The sequence below is a fragment of the Egretta garzetta genome, unplaced genomic scaffold, assembly GCF_000687185.1.
Source record: "Egretta garzetta isolate BGI_Z169 unplaced genomic scaffold, ASM68718v1 scaffold85, whole genome shotgun sequence".
NCBI lineage: Eukaryota > Metazoa > Chordata > Aves > Pelecaniformes > Ardeidae > Egretta > Egretta garzetta.
Window position 1 is genome coordinate 2,723,829 of NW_009259718.1, and position 17,206 is coordinate 2,741,034.

Below are 17,206 nucleotides of genomic sequence, written 5' to 3' on the forward strand. Positions count from 1 at the left end.
TTTTAATTTCCTCATGCTTATTTGACCCGCAGTCTTCTGTGCACAAGACAAAGCACAGCAAGACACACCAAATGTACCTTCTGCAAAATACAGAGTAAACTGAACTTTATAGAAAATACCAAGCTCAAGACCCCTATTTCATTTAGAAGGAATCACCATCTGGTTCAAAGTGGTTTCTCATTCCTTTCTTCTAGTCACGGATAGAGAGGAGACGGTGCTCTGTTGCACTTGTGTTGACAAGGACTCCCTTTAAAAGCTACACAGTCATTGTTCAAGCTCTGTCAGATGTTGCTTCCACAGCCAAGGCTGCACGTGTGTTTCATTGCATCAGTGGCTTTGACATTACATCAGTTACCAAACCAGCAAGTGATCTAAACAGCATTTCTTGAGTTGAATCCGCAGTTCTGGGTCCTAGCAAGTTATACTCACTTCTAATCCTCAAACACACACAGTCCTTCCCCAAGTAAGGCTAGAGTGCCAAATACTGTGAAGAAAGAGACAGATAAAAGGGGGAGAAAATATAAAAAAGTGCACAGAAGGGTAGAGATTTCAGTTGGAAAAAATTTCAGAACTGGAGCCTAATGAGTTAACATTCATCACCCAAATTGCAGTAACTGACTGTATGTTGGTCTGTGAATCAGGAGGTACTATAGGCTTAAACCACAAATCATTTGTCAGACTGAATCATGGTTTAAGCTACTGTGTTTTACTTGGCAAGAAGGGCAGGTAATTGCTGCATTTGGTTGGTCACTGCACATCAGCTCAAATGTGGTTACTCATTAAGCTACAGTACTCCATCACTTTGATTGGATAACTTTGGATACAAAGAAACTGGAAGAAGAGAAGATGTGTATGATACCAGTAAAATAAAGGCCCAGTATACTCTTCCTTTCTGGCACTGAGCAATACCAATGGATCACAATTAGGAGAAGCCATTCTCTCAGACAAACTCTTGTCCCGAGTTCATTTAAAATTCTGAGCAAATGTCTTCATTACGCAGCCAAAACATAAGAATGTAAGCAATAATATTGTACTGGATCATAACAGAGGTAGCTGTAGCCTAGCACTCTTGTTTCCAGGAGTAGCCACAAGAGATGGCATTTAGGGCGAGCACATGAGCCTATCACTTCCTACAGTATCTTCCCCTCATACCGTTCCAGCTTCCATAATTGTTGTAGTAGAGAGTATCGGAAGGTATTATGCCTAGCCCAGTCCTGTTAGCATCCACGCTCCCCGTGAATATGTCTAACCCCTTTCTGAACCCACTGATACTGCCCACTTCACAACCACATGCAGCAACAAGCTCCAGAGGTTCAAACCTGATGTGTAAAGAAGTACGTTGGTTTCTCCACTAAACTCTTTGATAGTTTTGAATGCCACCTGTTTCTTGTATTGCACAATTTGGTGAACAATTCCACATTCTGTTTATCCAATGCTTTTCCGATTTTGTAAACTTTGATTGCATTTATGTCTCAGCCTTCTCTTTGAATTGAAGCCCCCCAGACTTCTACATTTTTCCTTTTAAGGCAGCTACTCTATCCCCTGTAGCATTAATTCCCCTTCTTTGTATCATCTCTAATTCATTACTTCCTTCTTGAGATGTAGACACTAAACCTCTACCCAATATTCAAGGTATGAGCATGCTAAGGTTTTGTATAGTGATAAAACATCACCTCTGTCTTATTCTCAATATGGTGATGATGACACTTTGGCTTTTTTTAAAATTACTTGTGCTGAGTCAATTATTTCAGAGAACTGTCAATGATGACTCCAAGACTTTTTTCCTGCGTTGTTACTCAGCTCAGCACTGAGTAACTCAGTTTTAGATTATTTTACCTAGATGCTTTATTTTGCATTTAAAGCTCTTCTACCACTAACTTGCCTACCCACCCTGATTTACAGGTCCTTTTGTAGTTCCTTTCTTTGGCATAGCATTTGACTACCCTGAAGAACTTAGCATTGCCCACAAACTTCCGTTCACTACCTTCTTCAGGTCATGAATGAAGATGTTGACCAGAATTGCTCCCAGCATGAATCCCTGAAGAACATGACTACTGACTGTGCCATTCAAAAAAACCCAAAAACCCAAAAAACAAACAAACAAAAAATCACTATACCCTATTTGGCTTTCAACTCTAGCCAGCTGCAAGACTAGTAATGAACATTTCCTCCAATAGTTTTTTGGGTTTTTTTTTAATAAGAACTGGTATAGAACCTTGTCAAAGGCTTTTCAAAAAATTAAAATCCTTCATGTTCCTGGGATGCCCTTCAGACACATGCCTACTGACACCCTCATAGAGCCCAGCAGCTTAGTGAAACAGGATTTCCCTTTAAAGAAACCATAGTGACTCTCCAAAGAGACTGTTTGCTCATGCACTCAGTGTCCTATTCTTTGTTGAAGACCCTACCGTTCCTGGTAAGACAAAAGTCAAAATCATCAGTCTGTAGTTTCTGGGGTCCCATTTAGAGCTTTGCTTGTGTACTGCCAACATGACTTCAATGTACTATTCCTCTGGCACAGTGGCCATTAATGGTGGCAGACTGATCATATATGGTGGCAGACTGCACACCCTGATGACCAGTTCTGCCATTTCACATCTGAGGTTTTTTTCAGACTCCCAGCTGAATGCCATCTGGTGTCTACACTGTCTATCTTTACCTAATAGTTTCTGTAAATTTACAATAAATTGACCTAGCTCTTCTGATCTGCTGCTACAAAAAGCATAAAAGGGCAACCTTCCCAATACTTTCAGCAGCGAAGTCCAATACCAAGAACTGAGCTTTGCTCTTAGGGCCTTATCAACCCTGAGTGTCTCCTATACTTTGTGCTCACTTAGTTATCAGCTTAAGAATCCTCTGCAGGGTGCTCCTCAAATTCTTTCTAACCCTTTTAATTTTTTGTTTAAAAAAAAAAAAACAAGAGGACTTGCCAATTTTATATGCTTTCTTGTTTTTCTAATTCAGGCAAGTTCTCCCTTCTGAAAAATCTATTCCTATGATTGCATCCTAACTTATGGAACAATGGAAAAGGATTTGCTGGACCAACCTTTTCTTCTTAAGTGGCATTTAACTGTTGGTTTTGTTGCTTTTTTTTTTTTAAAATGCATTTGTTTAACATGACCTCCATGACAGTTGTAGCTTTCTTGCTTTTTGCTTATTTCTGACAATTGGACTTAATTTTCACCTAACTCCCTTTCTTCAAATAGAACATTCACACACTTCATTTGGTCTGCTCTCTCCAGCTACAATGCTTAACACCACTATAATGAGGTTGCTACTACTGAGAGCCATCCACTAAAACATCCCGAACTAGGTCCTGTGCACTACCCAAAAGCAAATGTAGAATGGCATAATTTCTAGGAGACTGTAAAACTAGGAAGCATAATTTAATTACATCCAAAAATTTCATCTGTATGTCTCATCCTGATAAAGGCTACATGTAGATACTTGAAGTGTAATACTATTGCTCCCTGTACTAAATTTGCAGCTTCTCTCATCTCATTTAACATCTCCTGGTTACTGTCATCACCTTGACCGGTGCATCAGCAGTACAATACCAGTAACACATTTTCTGTTAGATTCTGGTGTCTTCACCCACAAGGTTTTTTATTTCCCCACAGTACTATGGAGAGAGGCAATCCCTCCAGTAAATTCAAACAATGAAATGAAACAGAGAAAGGACTTCTCATCTTTATATCAATCTGTCAAATGATTTTCAGTTGCTCCTATTCTGTTAATCAGCATTTATCATGCCATCCCAAGGAAGACCTTTGTCAAAGGTGCATCACTTCACAAAATTTTCATTAAGAAGAGTAGGTCTGTCAGAGAGGTCTTTTGCATGCTTTTTTTTTTTTTTTTAAAGGATTTCACATAAAATCTAACCGCAACTCTAGGAAATAAAAGTATACAGACTTCCAATCAATTAAGGTTATTCTGTGTATACTTGAACTAGTAAAGAACTTGGTGTATGTTTTAAAATCTGACAACAGAAGTACCCTCTGGAGCACCCCACCTTCCCAAAAAAGAAGAGATAATAATAAGCTTAGTTCTTCTGCAATGAAGACGTCAGTTTCTCAGCAGTGCTCTCTCCCCCACATACCCCAGTATAAAAATACTACAAAACTCAGAAAAACAGAATTACATCTCCAATGAACAAAACTCACAACCAGCAACAGTTCCTGAACTGTATGTCAAACCAACTTCCAAGAACGTCACAATCATTGGTAACTCTGAGAAACAGCTATCTAATCCATTAAATCCTTCATGTCAACTCCAGCTAATTCTGTGTCCTGAAAAAATATAATAGCCTGTTTTCAATATAAACATTATTTTCTCAGGAAATATTTCTTGCAGCTTGGCTGAAAATATTTGGAGGACTAACAGTCTTGTAAGTCCTCTATTTATTGTTTCCCTTACGAAGCCAACTATTTCCCACTTAGCAGTTTTCACAAGAAAAGCTTAACCAGATCCATATATTGTACCCCTCTTTTTAGACATCCCAAACCATACCCTTTGCTTTTCTCAGTAAACACATCAAGTTTCTCTCTTTTTTTCCTGCTCTGTGCTCTCTCCCACTTTAACACAGTTTTCTTTCCTAATCTGTTAGAAGTCTGTAAAAACCATCAACATTTCTCAAAGGGTCGAGATGGTCATCTCTCTGCTATTACCAGCGACACATTTCCTCCTTCAATTTCCATTGCATTAAGCATCCCCCACAACCTGGCTTCCTAATCACTAATCAAAGAGTTATTTCCAGAACAAACTACTTACATTCCTTCCTTGTGGCCTGACAAGCTGGAGTCTGCATACTCAGATTCCTTTTACTTTATTATTTTTTAAAGCACACTTATTTAACAGAGGCAACCACTTCCAAACGATAATGAGCAGTTATCTAGAAGACACAAACATTTCTGTTTCTTCACCTGGCTGAGTGCCTTGCTTCTCCCTCTTTACAGACAAATAGTTTCTTAATTGTTCACTTGTGTGGCCATTTGACATTATTAAACTCGGCTCACACTGTACACTTGGATCATCTCTGGGGCTTTATATGCTCAAGTACAACCTCAGGGTTTCTCCCTGAAGATCTATCACTTTATCCTTGATCCTAGCTATTCCCTACCAAGTTATTGCTGCTATTCCCTGGCCATAGCCACAGCTGATGATAAATACATGGAAAACCAGTAGCTACTTTTAGTCCAAGTAATTCTAGATGACTTCTCATGCTGCGACATACAGCTGAGGAGGACAGCAGGCACTAAGATTCAAGACCAATAACAGAGGGCATGGATACCATGAGCAGATCTGAAAGCAAGCAAATCAGCAACACTGAAACTCAGATTTCTGAGGCTTATACAAAGTTGTGTGTCGGCAGCTGAAAGTGGCTTCCTGCAAAAAGAGATGCAGTGTTTCATTTTCAAGATGGATTTCCTCAAGTTGCAACCTACAGCCCTCCTCTGTAAGGGACTGTAAATTTGCTACATATCTGTTATGTGGAAACAGCTTCACCTCAGCAGTGTAGCCTCCTTAAGAGCTACATTTTAAATGGGCAATAGATTTCAAAGATTTGATTTTGATAGAGCAAAGGACAAACAAACAGGTCTGGGGAGGTAATTTGGACAGCTGTGTAATAAAAGAAATCTGAACAGAGGAGAAAAAGCATCCTAAATTTCCAAAGAAATGGAACGTTTCCTTAGGATTTTTGTCTCTCCTAGAAGTATCAGTTAGTGCTTCCAAAAAATTTATGAGGCCTTTTAGAAGAAAGTGCTGCTCACATCTATTTTCCTTGAATAAGAGATTAAGATTTTATTAATGCCTAAGGTTGTAAACAGTATGTTCAACACACTTGGTAATATATCTCTATATTATACATCTAGAAAGAATAACGGGGCCATAAACAAGACAAATTAGACTGCTCCTGAATCAAACGCACACAGCAACTGAACACCCAGTGAGATACTTTTCTGACAGAAAATTTGACATGGTATCCCAAATTCCTGTTCAAAGAAATAACTGAAGCATAGGTCGAATATGTTCATGTTTACGAAGGCAGCATCTGATTCAAAGAACATGTTAAGCAATGTATTGAATTGGGGGGTGGCTATCTAGCTATCATTGGTAAATCTACTGGTATTTACAGCTTTCACTATCACCTTTGAACAGTTTAATAACTTATCCTTGTTTATATTTGGCTAGAACTTACAGAAGTAAGATCTGTCGCTCCTTTCCAAAGAGCCTGACCAAGAATACCCCTACTGGACGCAGATTATACTGTTTATAAACCCACATAGAGCACAGTAACCCAGGCACAGTTTTCCCTCCCTTTATTCATTATGAAATGAATTTATTTTCAGAAACATTCTCCTAGTTTAACCCACAATACTGTTTGAGTAATTAGCTTGGTGTATCCAGAAGACTGGTGGAAAGAGGGACATATAACAGCTCTATAATAGTATGAAATAAACCAGGTAAATTAAGGAGAAAAAAAAAAAAAAGGAAAGAAAATCTATTGAACCATGACTTTTCTTCCCACTGAGCTCTAGTTATGTCTAGCCCAGTCCTCTAGGGAAAAAAACAAGAGGGATGAGAGAAGCAGAATAATTTTCTAAATTAAACAGTCACATACTTCCTCTTATGACAGGAAGTTTTCAATGGACCATGCTAAATTAATGTACTTAAATGAATTTATAAGCTATGATGCAATGGAAGCTTTTAAGCCCCTCTGAAAATTGTACAAGAAATAGCATGAATCCACTAAAACTCTGCCCACAAAACAAAGCAGCTGGATATTTCTGGAAAATAATAGCAGTGAAACAGTTAGTGCACACATTTAAATTGTTGTATTTTGGCTTTTGGAGTTAAGGCTAAGACAAATTGGCAAATTCCCACCTCCCAGAGTTACTGCTTCAATTTGCTTGCACACTGCAAGAATGCTGCAGCTGATTATACTCAAAAAATAAATCACCCCATCCAGAAGGCTGAAAACTGCAATTTTCCACCCAGAAACTGAACATTACGTTGTCCAGAAACTCACAGGACTCCTCAGAGAAGCGTTAGTGCAGCGTATCAACCACTGCCTGCTGAATCAACTCTGACGGAATTTCAATTTCTCTTGGGACATTTAGCATGTTTCTACTACAGTAGGTAGGTGGATAGGGAGAACAGCCTGAGACCACATACAAGCAACAGCAGTTTCTAAAATTGTTTTGACTGCAAAGCAGATGAGATACAAGATGGTTATGGGTAACAACTGAAATGTATATTGTACCCACCAGGAATCAGAGACAATGGTTTATACCATATAAGCTTACCATGTGTGCAGATTGCTTACTGTCTTCCTTATTTCCCTCCCCCGGAGTCCTTTTTGTTTTTAATAAAACATTCTAAGTTTTATGAAAGATGACTGTTACAGCTTTTATCAGTTATGGTACAGTTTAATGAATATATTTGCTCTTTCTTCTAGTATTCTCAGGATACATTGTATAAGTCATTATTCTGTTACTTCTCTTTTTTGCCTGGTAGGCAAAGGCAGCCACTCAAAGCATATCTTTACATTATTTTTGCTAAGAGCAAAAAGCACTTAATATATCTTGCAGCTGTGCTCCAAATAAAAATGCCTAATTTTGAAATATGCTTTTTTTTTATTATTCTTACAGAGACTGTCACTCTTCTATGACTTGTCTTCCTACTTAAGAATATTTAATTAATCAAGCTGTAATGAAAGAGCTTCTCTCACTGAGAGGCCATTTTGGTGTCCAACATATTCCACAATTGTGTTTTCCTAGATACTCGAATTAAATGTGCTTGTTTATAACCCTTCACAGACAATGCGGCTCCAAACACTACCCTAAATATTCATCATCATCCTTCTTGATTCTAAGTATTTTCAAGTTATCACTTGCTCTTTGTAGCCACTACTTCCCTAAACTGGAGTTCGAGTTTGTATATGCTAATGTAAGTGTGGGAGGTATTTCGTGAACTGCTATGTATGAAGACCAAATATACAGCCAGCAATTAACTTTCTGTTTATGTACGTTATAAAAAACTGTAATTTACAAATGGTAGATTATGAAGCATAGAAACCTAATTTTCATCAAACTAGCACTTTCCATTTATAGGTAACTTAGCTGTATACCTGACACATAAGAACAGAGGCCATATACCCTCTAAGCAATACAATAAGAGTCAGTCTGTGCAAAATTCCTCTCACTTTTATTTCGTTTTACTTGGACATCACTGAAATCAGTTCTGGGACTCCAAGACAACTGCACTTGCATCCTTATCATAGCAGCACCTTTTGGATTTAGTGTAAACATGAGAATTCTCACCACGCTTTTTCCCAGCGGTCAGTCTGTGATTAATATAGTTCAGCCTTTTGTTTCTTGCTTTTATTGAAAGGATGATAAAATGCAGGAACACTCTGGAGGCAGGTATTTCAGATAGCTCTGGATTAGAGATATGATCTGCACAAACCGTGCTGTAAATAAAGCCTACCAACAGTGAAACCCTTACCAAATGCACATGCCTTTCGAGAAGCAAAGTAATCAATATTTTTTTCACATATGGCAAACATATTGCAGAGAAGCAATATAAGCAGCAACACAAAGAAAGAACAGAAAGAGTAAGCCAAATAAATAAACAAACAAAACCCCTCTTCAGCAATTCTAGACCACTCCTGCCCAAGTTAACCCAGATGAAGTAAGAGGACACATGAGCATTTACAATAGTGACCGCATGAGCAATTCCCTTAACGGGAGCTTACCATTACTAGCTTACTTCTGCAGTGCCAGAATTTCATTCTATTATATACTGCTAAAGAATCAGGGTGCTACCAGTCATTAGGTGTAGTTGTTGATTAAAACTGAAAGCCCCTATTTCATAATAATTTCATTGCATGATGTTTGTTTAAAAAAAATAATGAACACAAGTGTTAATCAGAAGTAACTGCAGTAGCACTTCTGTGATCTATAGATTTGGTAATTTTCAAGATAGAACTGAAAATATGGCAATAATTGTAGCATGTTAAGTCTACTGAGAACTCTCTCATTTACCTGTTTGATCTGGTACAGAAAACAGAAAGCAACTTTGCACTTAACCAAATACCTAAACCAGTTCTCTGCAGCTGGATTTTCACTGCTTTCCTGATGACCTCTAGAAGTACAACCTATTTCAGTATTCAACCTGTTTTGGTCCCTTTGCTTTACACCTCAGACAAATGTTTATAAACAAAATTGTGGCTTTTTAGACCACCCTTGGAGACTGCTACAGTGGCTGAAAAGGAGAAGCCAGCTCCTTTTTTGAAAAATGAGCAATTACCAATCAAAAAAAAAAAATAATAAAGAAATAAACTTTCTTGATTAGCAATAGCTGCAATCCATCTTACACCTTTGTTTTAGAAACAATCATCTTGATATTATGACATTCCATAATGTACTATTATCATACTAAAACAATAATCACATTAGCAAGGTTCCTGTCTCCTTTCCTCGCATCAAGAGCTACACGCAGATATTTATTTTAATTGCTTCCAGAGAAACGTCTGGTCCTGCCAATGCAATTGTAACAGACCATAGTGCATCTCTGGGTATACCTGACCACTGCATACAGCTTGAAAATAGACTTGGTTTTGGGAAGTCAAAAAACCACTTTAGCCTGAACCATTACTGAAATGGCCTGGATTCACAAAAAAACTGTAATAGTCCTTCTACTGCTTGCAGTGTGACAATGAGCTTACAAAAATCTGCTAGAATCAGCCACTTTAAGTTGTATTGATGCACACATGGTAAGTATTAACAAGAGTATGGTTCAAGACATCAGACAACTGCCCACAGAAAACAAATACTTAATGGTTTAGATTGAATAAGAAGAAAAAACATTAGATCTGGACAGATCAGAACACCCAGAAAAATTAAGATAAAAGTTAGCCTATTTAACAGAGGCCAGCCTAACCACCATAACATAAACCAGAATAATCTTTGATGGAAACTTTTGTTTGATAAAGCTGAACATTTTTCAAGTCTAGCTATCTAAAGTTTTCATTGATTGTTGACTGTATTGGTTCTGTAGAAGCATCACTTACAGTCCTTCATTTCTTGAGTCTCATACTTTTTCTCTGGGAACACAAAGACTCAAGTCTCTGCATTATTATATTGTGAAAGATACCACATGCTTTCTGTGGCTGACTGCAATGTAAGATTCTCACTGATAATCTGCTGGCTTCAAGGGAAGTCTGCATGTTAGCTTTAGCAAGACCTGGAACAGCACTAGTTTAGCTTTTAGACTCATAAGAACATAAGAAAAGCAACATTGGAACATATCAAATATCCATCTCCAACAGCAACCAACAGAACGGAGCATAAGTACAGAAAACCATAGATACTCTCCCAACTGTGGTTGCAGCACTTCCTGCAAAGGTGGCACTTCCTCAACAGATTTTTCAGATTTATTTGTCGAGTCCTTTCCTGAATTCATACACGTTTCAGCATCCTGTGCCAAGGAGTTCTGTAGCCTAATTGTGGACTTCATGAAATGCAGCATTGTTTTGCTTGTGTTGAATCTACCAGGTGTTAACTTATTTTGATACCTGTTAGTTCATGGTATTCAGTGGATAAAGCAGTTGTTCCCTATCTATTTTTTCCCATTTCACTTGCAGCTTTATAAACCTTTACTTTATTCCTCTCTAGCCATAACCTGCAAATCACTCTTCTAGGCTGAAGAGTCCTCTCTGTGTATCTAGTCACTGTATCTGTAACTAACTGAAGTGTTCAGTTGCTTGAAAACAAGAAAAAACAAAACTCCAGACTCATTTTTACTGCATCACTAGCTTGTAACTCACCTTGAGATTATTCCAGTTCATGTTAGTCACAATGTGAATTAAGTCAGAGTAGAGCCAAATTAAAACCCAAGCTGGTAACTTATTTAAAAGGATAAACAGACTTGAGTAAAGGATAAATACATTTAAACATATCTCGACTAGAATTCTGAGCTAATCTATTTGAATTGTTTTTAATATAGAGGAAAACTGAAGCAGGATGTGTATCTGTCTTCATAATTTCGATATCCACCAGGGATATGGAGCTATGATTGTCATTTGCAGTGTGACAACCACGGGAAACTCTGCCTGTAAAGAACCACATTCAAAGGACAAATGTCATACCATGATTTCATCTTGCAGTGGTAAAACTCAGACCCTGTGCATATCACCTTCGCAGTTCTGTTGCAAGTCAGACATTTGTTTAAAGATGTCTTCACGAGAGCAGAAGCTATGACACATCTGCCTCTGTGCAAAATTAAAGAAGTTTGCCAGTCTAGAGCCAGTAACAGAAAGTTAATCAGGCAAGAAACTAAGTTGTGTTCCAGGAAAATGCAGCATGTGATAGACTAGGCTGACGTGTCAAGTAGGAAGGTAAAGCCCCATACCCCTTGGGGTGGTCAGGAGAAGCAGCAAATATTTCACATACGAATTATCAGATCAGGTGGAAAAAGATGCATACGAAACGGAAGTTATAGTGAAGAAGGGAAAAAATAAATCTCAGAGAAAATGGAACTCCCTGGTGATTACAATGGAACAAATGCAAAACTTACGATGTCAATCACCTGTTGGAGATACTGTGCAGCTTACCATTAAGTGGCAAGTGCTGATACAAAACCATAGAAACATGTTTTACTTGCCTTATGGTTGCACAGACTATGTTTATGTATTTATGAGTTAACCTTTTGTGACTAAAGTGAGACTTTACTGAGCTAAATTAATGCTGCCGTAACAGGTCTCATTGGTATATTAGTCAAAACCCACACAAGCTCCTAGCTCTGCTTGGGAAATTTAAAATGTACTTATCCCAAAGTGAACTTCTCAGTCATGATTTCAGACACTTCAAAACAGCAGCAAGGGCTAATTTTGAAATCCAACATTGCTAACATTTTCCAGGACCACTGACACAAAGATGATAAAGGAGTTCAGTAATGCACTAACTGCTCATGCACTAACATGTATGGAATGCCACCTAATGAGAAACAAATCTAACATAACAGGAGCACTAACCAGTGACTGTCGGAACAGGAAACACTTCTTTGGGTCAATACCACAGGCAAGGACGGCAGCAGTGGTGTCCAGTATGTTCTGGCGCAGGACAGATGGCTCCTTGGGCATGGTGAGCGAGTGCATGTCCATAATGCTATATAGCACTGAGCTGCACTCTTCCTGCAGATTCACCCAGTTCTGAATGGCTCCAAGGTAGTTACCCAGATGAGGTGTCCCAGTTGGCTGAATACCAGAGAAAATCCGATCCATGACGATATTCTGTTACAAAGCATTGGTAAAATTAATACATGTATTTTTTGACAGATGCTTTTTTATTTTAAAGTCATTAATAAAGCCCCACTTGTGCCTGTCTCTTCTCTCCTCCTGTCAGTGTATTAATGTATAAACTGCCTCAGGATTGATGAAAAATAATTGAAGTCAGTCAAAATACTCTATCTTACTGCAAAGAGACTGAAAACTAGCATAATTTTAAGCTGTCAGACTGCATATGCAAACAAATGTAGCTGTAAACAAGACTAGTGAAAACTAGATCTCAGAAACCAAGTGGGAGAATCTTTCAACCCTTTTTGTGCCAAAACTGTATGTTTCTCTTTAGTACATTATCCATTCTGATACAGAAACTTAGGATCACAGTGTAGAGAAATTCAAACATCTTTGTTGTAAACCTATGCAGTGTCGAAGTACATGGCAATCTTAACTCCCATGAACATTGAAGTCTTATTTTTCTAGCTGCAAAGAACATTTTGAGTGGTTCCTGAAAGAAACCTAGTCCTTGACCCAAAGGTCAAAGAATAACGAAGGAGATTACCAAAGTCCTGAAACTACCCATCTTGGCAGCAGTAGAGTTTCTAAAAGGGCTCTGTAAAGAAATACTGCTATAGCTCAAGATCACACCTGGAATACTGTGGATGTATCAATATCAGTAAAATGTCAACATCTGCAAAGAGTTCACAAAGAAGCAGCAAAAAATTATTAAGAAGCTGAGGTTATGAGCAAAGATTAAAAAGCTTAAAACATGTATAGCTTGGCTAAGTGACAGTTACCATCTTGGAAAGTTTGTTTTCCTGCATCCCAGCCCTCCATCTGACCATGTTGTCAGAGCCCCAAGCTGTCAGCATATGATCAATTACCTCCGTGTCCTTTCCAGAGAATTCTACCATATTCAGAAAGTAAATCAGCAACATTTTATGTGAAAATGCTTGTTATGGGCCAAGTTGTAAGAGCATGCAAGACTGCTCGACTTATAAATGAGGGTCCCACCAACCTCAGCAGGGAGTCCCAGTCAAAGCTGCACAATACAAACCCTTAGACTCTGTTGTGCAGCAGGAACATCAACTTCATTATGCTTCTGGCTGCACGATTTTTTTCCTGCTAAATTTTAGAAGCAACATCTATAACAAAGTAGAGAGAATTTATTTACTGATGTAGTCTGTTTTCATTTCTGTGAATCTCTTACAAATGTATGGGGAAGAAAAAAAAAAAAAGTCATACAACTATGAAACCACACAAAATGGCAGCAAAAGTCAAGGCCAAGTACCATTATTTTTAACTATTAAAAGGACTTCAAATTGACTTAATTAATCTTGACTCAGACCCAAGAAAAATTAATGAGAAAGTGTTTCCAAGTAGAAGAGGAACTTTTTCCCCCCCCCCCCCGAACATGATCTATAGTTCAGAAAAGCCTAGCCCATTTCCTTCAAAACTTGCTGAAAAATTCTCTTTGCTTTGAAAGTAAGACTGGTTTTCAGATCAAGACAATTTTCTTATCCAATGTTTAAGTGTTTGCACTGACAAGTAAGAGCAGGTTTGGGCTAGCTGCCGTGCTAATTTCTCCTACACATTTAAGTCCAGGTGGTAACCCTCTCACCCCATCCCAAATATCTGCTTGACTTCTAGGTATATTCTTGAGTCGGTTTCTAAGTGTTCTTGGAGAACCTCCAGCACAGGAGCTGCAAGGTAGTCACTGCAATGAAAAGCACACCATTTCCTCCAACAGCAATTATAACTTCCAGTTCTTCCACTCCAGTTCTTGACCACCCGTGCCTCTTTTCTCCATTACACAAAAATGAAATCATACTACTGAATTCCTTGTTTGTCATTTGATCCGTTGTTTTCTTAGGAACTTACATCAGAGCCTTCATCGCTACTTGCAGGAGCCCCTCACCTCCCACTTAGTGACTACCTGGCCCAAGCACTGCAGCCAGCTTTTTGTTAACACTGAGAAGGAGGCATAGAGAATCCCAACACAGATAAATTGAATGAAGTCTTGTAGGAACTTGGGATTCACTAGGCTTCAGAGCTGTGCTTCTATTATTAAGGGCATAGACCAGTTGCTAGGCAATGCTACAGGTAATTCACAGGCATAACTTCCATCTTTTGCTTCCCATGTTCCTGCTCTTCCCCAAGAGAATAAGAGCTCAAGAAGAAAACAAGGCTATAAACAGATGATCACTAAGATGGTGTTCTGCCCCTACACAGATCCCAGAACAGCTGGTTGGTTGTCAGAGCACTCTTCTTCTCATCTCCCTGGCTCCCCTCACTCAGTTCAAATCCTGATGCCCCTTCCCACAATTATTTCTCCCCCACAGTGCTTCCTGCCTTCCACTGCCCATTCACGTGCCTGTTTAACCACACTTTTCTACACAGGCTATATCTTCTTAAGCCCTGCTCTCTGTTTTCTTACCAGATAGCTTCATCCCTCCTATGTTCCTGTATTCTTTTCTTCCTCCAGTTGTGCTTCCCCACCCCCTGCTTCCCAGAAGAGCTCTTGCATGGTGTATCAAGACAGTAAGGAGGCACAGTGTATGCCATATGGTAAGGAAGCTATTGACTACAGTGACTATATAAAATACGTTTCCTATCTGCACTGTTAGAATAGCTAAGACACTTTACAGTGTTCTAGAAATCCACTATGATATCCACTGAATAAAGTATGTTAGGATGACTATGTTAAAGCGTGGAGCAGATACTTGCACATCTTTCAGCTGCAGTCTAGACAAAGACAGCATCACCTGAAATGTCTCCTGATGTTATTGCTTCTTCTCCCTGGGACCCTGAAGCTAGTGCTACTTAGAGCAGAAACAGCTCTACCCCGTGGTAACTGTCTGTTATACCAGAAAGGAGGAATCTCTGTGCAGTCAGCACAGATCAGCTCACGTGCCAAAACCTTGACACAAAAAGAGCTGGCACCTTGAGCCTGTGGAAAACAGTTGTGCCTACAAACCTTGTCAGTCACCAAGTCATGCAGACTCCATTCCTTTGCAGCCACAGTCCCTGCTTCACATGCTTCCCATGACATGTTTGTTATCTGCCTTTTCCCCTTCCCAGATCACTGTAGATCAAGTCACTATGAACATACTTGATGTATTGGCAAAATTATGTCCCCTAATTTGAGAATTGTACACTCAAATAGATGGTACAAATGTAATAGACACATTTAAATAGGTAGTTGGAGAACATTTTTCACCAAGAAAATACAAGATACTGGTGTGTCAACATACACTATACATTCAAATGCTATACTAACTCCAAATGTTTGAAGGGTAACAATGAGCTAACTAAAGATAGATTTTTTCTAACACTACAGAAGTTAGCATCTGGTGACACACTACATGTTGAAAAGAAAATGTCCCAAGTACAATGTAAAATGGACACAGTTTCATATGAAGAGATAACAAAGTTCTGTGTCTATCTGGTGAACAGTATGTCTGTGAAAGCAAGCATGGCATCTCTAACAGTGCTTTAACATTCAAATGGTAAACAACTACTTATAAAAGGTTTGTTCAGTGTATGGGCAATAAATATCAGGTTAAACCCGAGAAACAAACAGTAGCAGTATTATACTGAGCCTAAACTCAGCAATTACTTAACCTAAGCATGGAATTTCCAGAAACAAGTAAATCCAATAATGAAAACTGAGCTAGGCTGGACTTGGGTAAAGCACTAGCAAATACATTACAAAGAACAAACCCCCACAGGCTCCCAGCTAAGGGACCAGTTCACTAGGAGTCTTTCATCTTTAACTCCTTTGATTCCATTTAACAACATAAAGCACGAGATGTTACAGCAAATAGGGTGGTATGAAATATTCCATTGTGTTAGCAGATGTCTATATTAAAAAAAGCCCCTCCAAAACACCCTTAAATGAATCTTGGATTTCTAGCACTAAAAATATACAGAGAACATTGCTCCTTTGGAGAGAGTTTATGTTCCCTGTTTGTTCACTCCGTGAGAAGCAGCGGGCAGCATAGCAGCATGGCAGGGGAGTTCTGCCTGGTACCATGAAATCATGGGGCTGGAATGCACTTCAATGGAGCTGTTAGGTCAGGGGATGGGAGCTGTGTGCTCAAAAGTACTGGAGTTGGAAAAGGATAAAAACAAAAGGAGTGAAGACTTCCCAATGGAGCAGAGTGAAAGCCACAAGACATGCAGCTCCAGCCCACAGGCACTCACTCATTCAGACATCTGTAGTAAGCACAGTGTGAGCCTGCTGTTCGTATGTTTAACTCTGTGTGGTATGTGCACCTACACCAGTAGTGCTGCATGTTAATCTTCACTCCTGGTAAGAGCGGGGTATCTGACAGATGTTTTAACATCTATTATTTGTTTTCTCTCAATAAGACTTCTGCATGGCCATTCCAAACACCACAGCGCATTTCTCAGCAGCATTTCAAAATGAGCCTTGGCCCAAACCCCATTAAGATTCAGGTGTTCTCTTACCTAACCTCCTTTTTCATGATGAGATGAACAACTGCTGCTCCTTATACTGAAAAACCGACAACATCCAAATGCTCTCAAATAATCAGGAATAATTGTTACATTCTTTTACTAGAGCAGGATGGCTAAAGTCCAGCCCTGACACCCTGCAGTGTGGCCACATTAATTTTCAATGCAAAAGAAAAAAAAAAGATTACTGGAAAGAACAATAGCTTCCAAAATCCAATGCTGCTCTCTTGGACCCAAGCAGAGCTTTTCTCATATGCCACACCTGTGGTAAGGAGAGCTACAATTGTTGAGGCTTCAATTCAGCACTCAAAATCACGCTCATTCCCTGCTCGTGAGACAAATAGGCCAGAAAAGGAGAACACATCAAAGTTGCTAGAGTTAAGGAAATCCTATCTGCATATCTCCTAAAGACCATCACAGACAGCTTTATTTTTAAAGGAAAGA

The 17,206-nt window shown here is 38.9% G+C and overlaps 1 protein-coding gene across 1 annotated transcript in view; it reads right to left on the reverse strand.

The window, feature by feature from the left end:
- WARS2 (tryptophanyl tRNA synthetase 2, mitochondrial) overlaps positions 1–12,292 on the reverse strand; it is a 22,849-nt gene extending 10,557 nt beyond the window's left edge. Inside the window, exon 1 of the mRNA XM_035894571.1 lies at positions 12,038–12,292. Within this exon, the coding sequence (XP_035750464.1) occupies positions 12,038–12,286 (249 nt within the window). The 5' untranslated portion in view covers positions 12,287–12,292. The remainder of the gene's footprint in view (positions 1–12,037) is intronic.
- Positions 12,293–17,206: the final 4,914 nt, after the last annotated feature.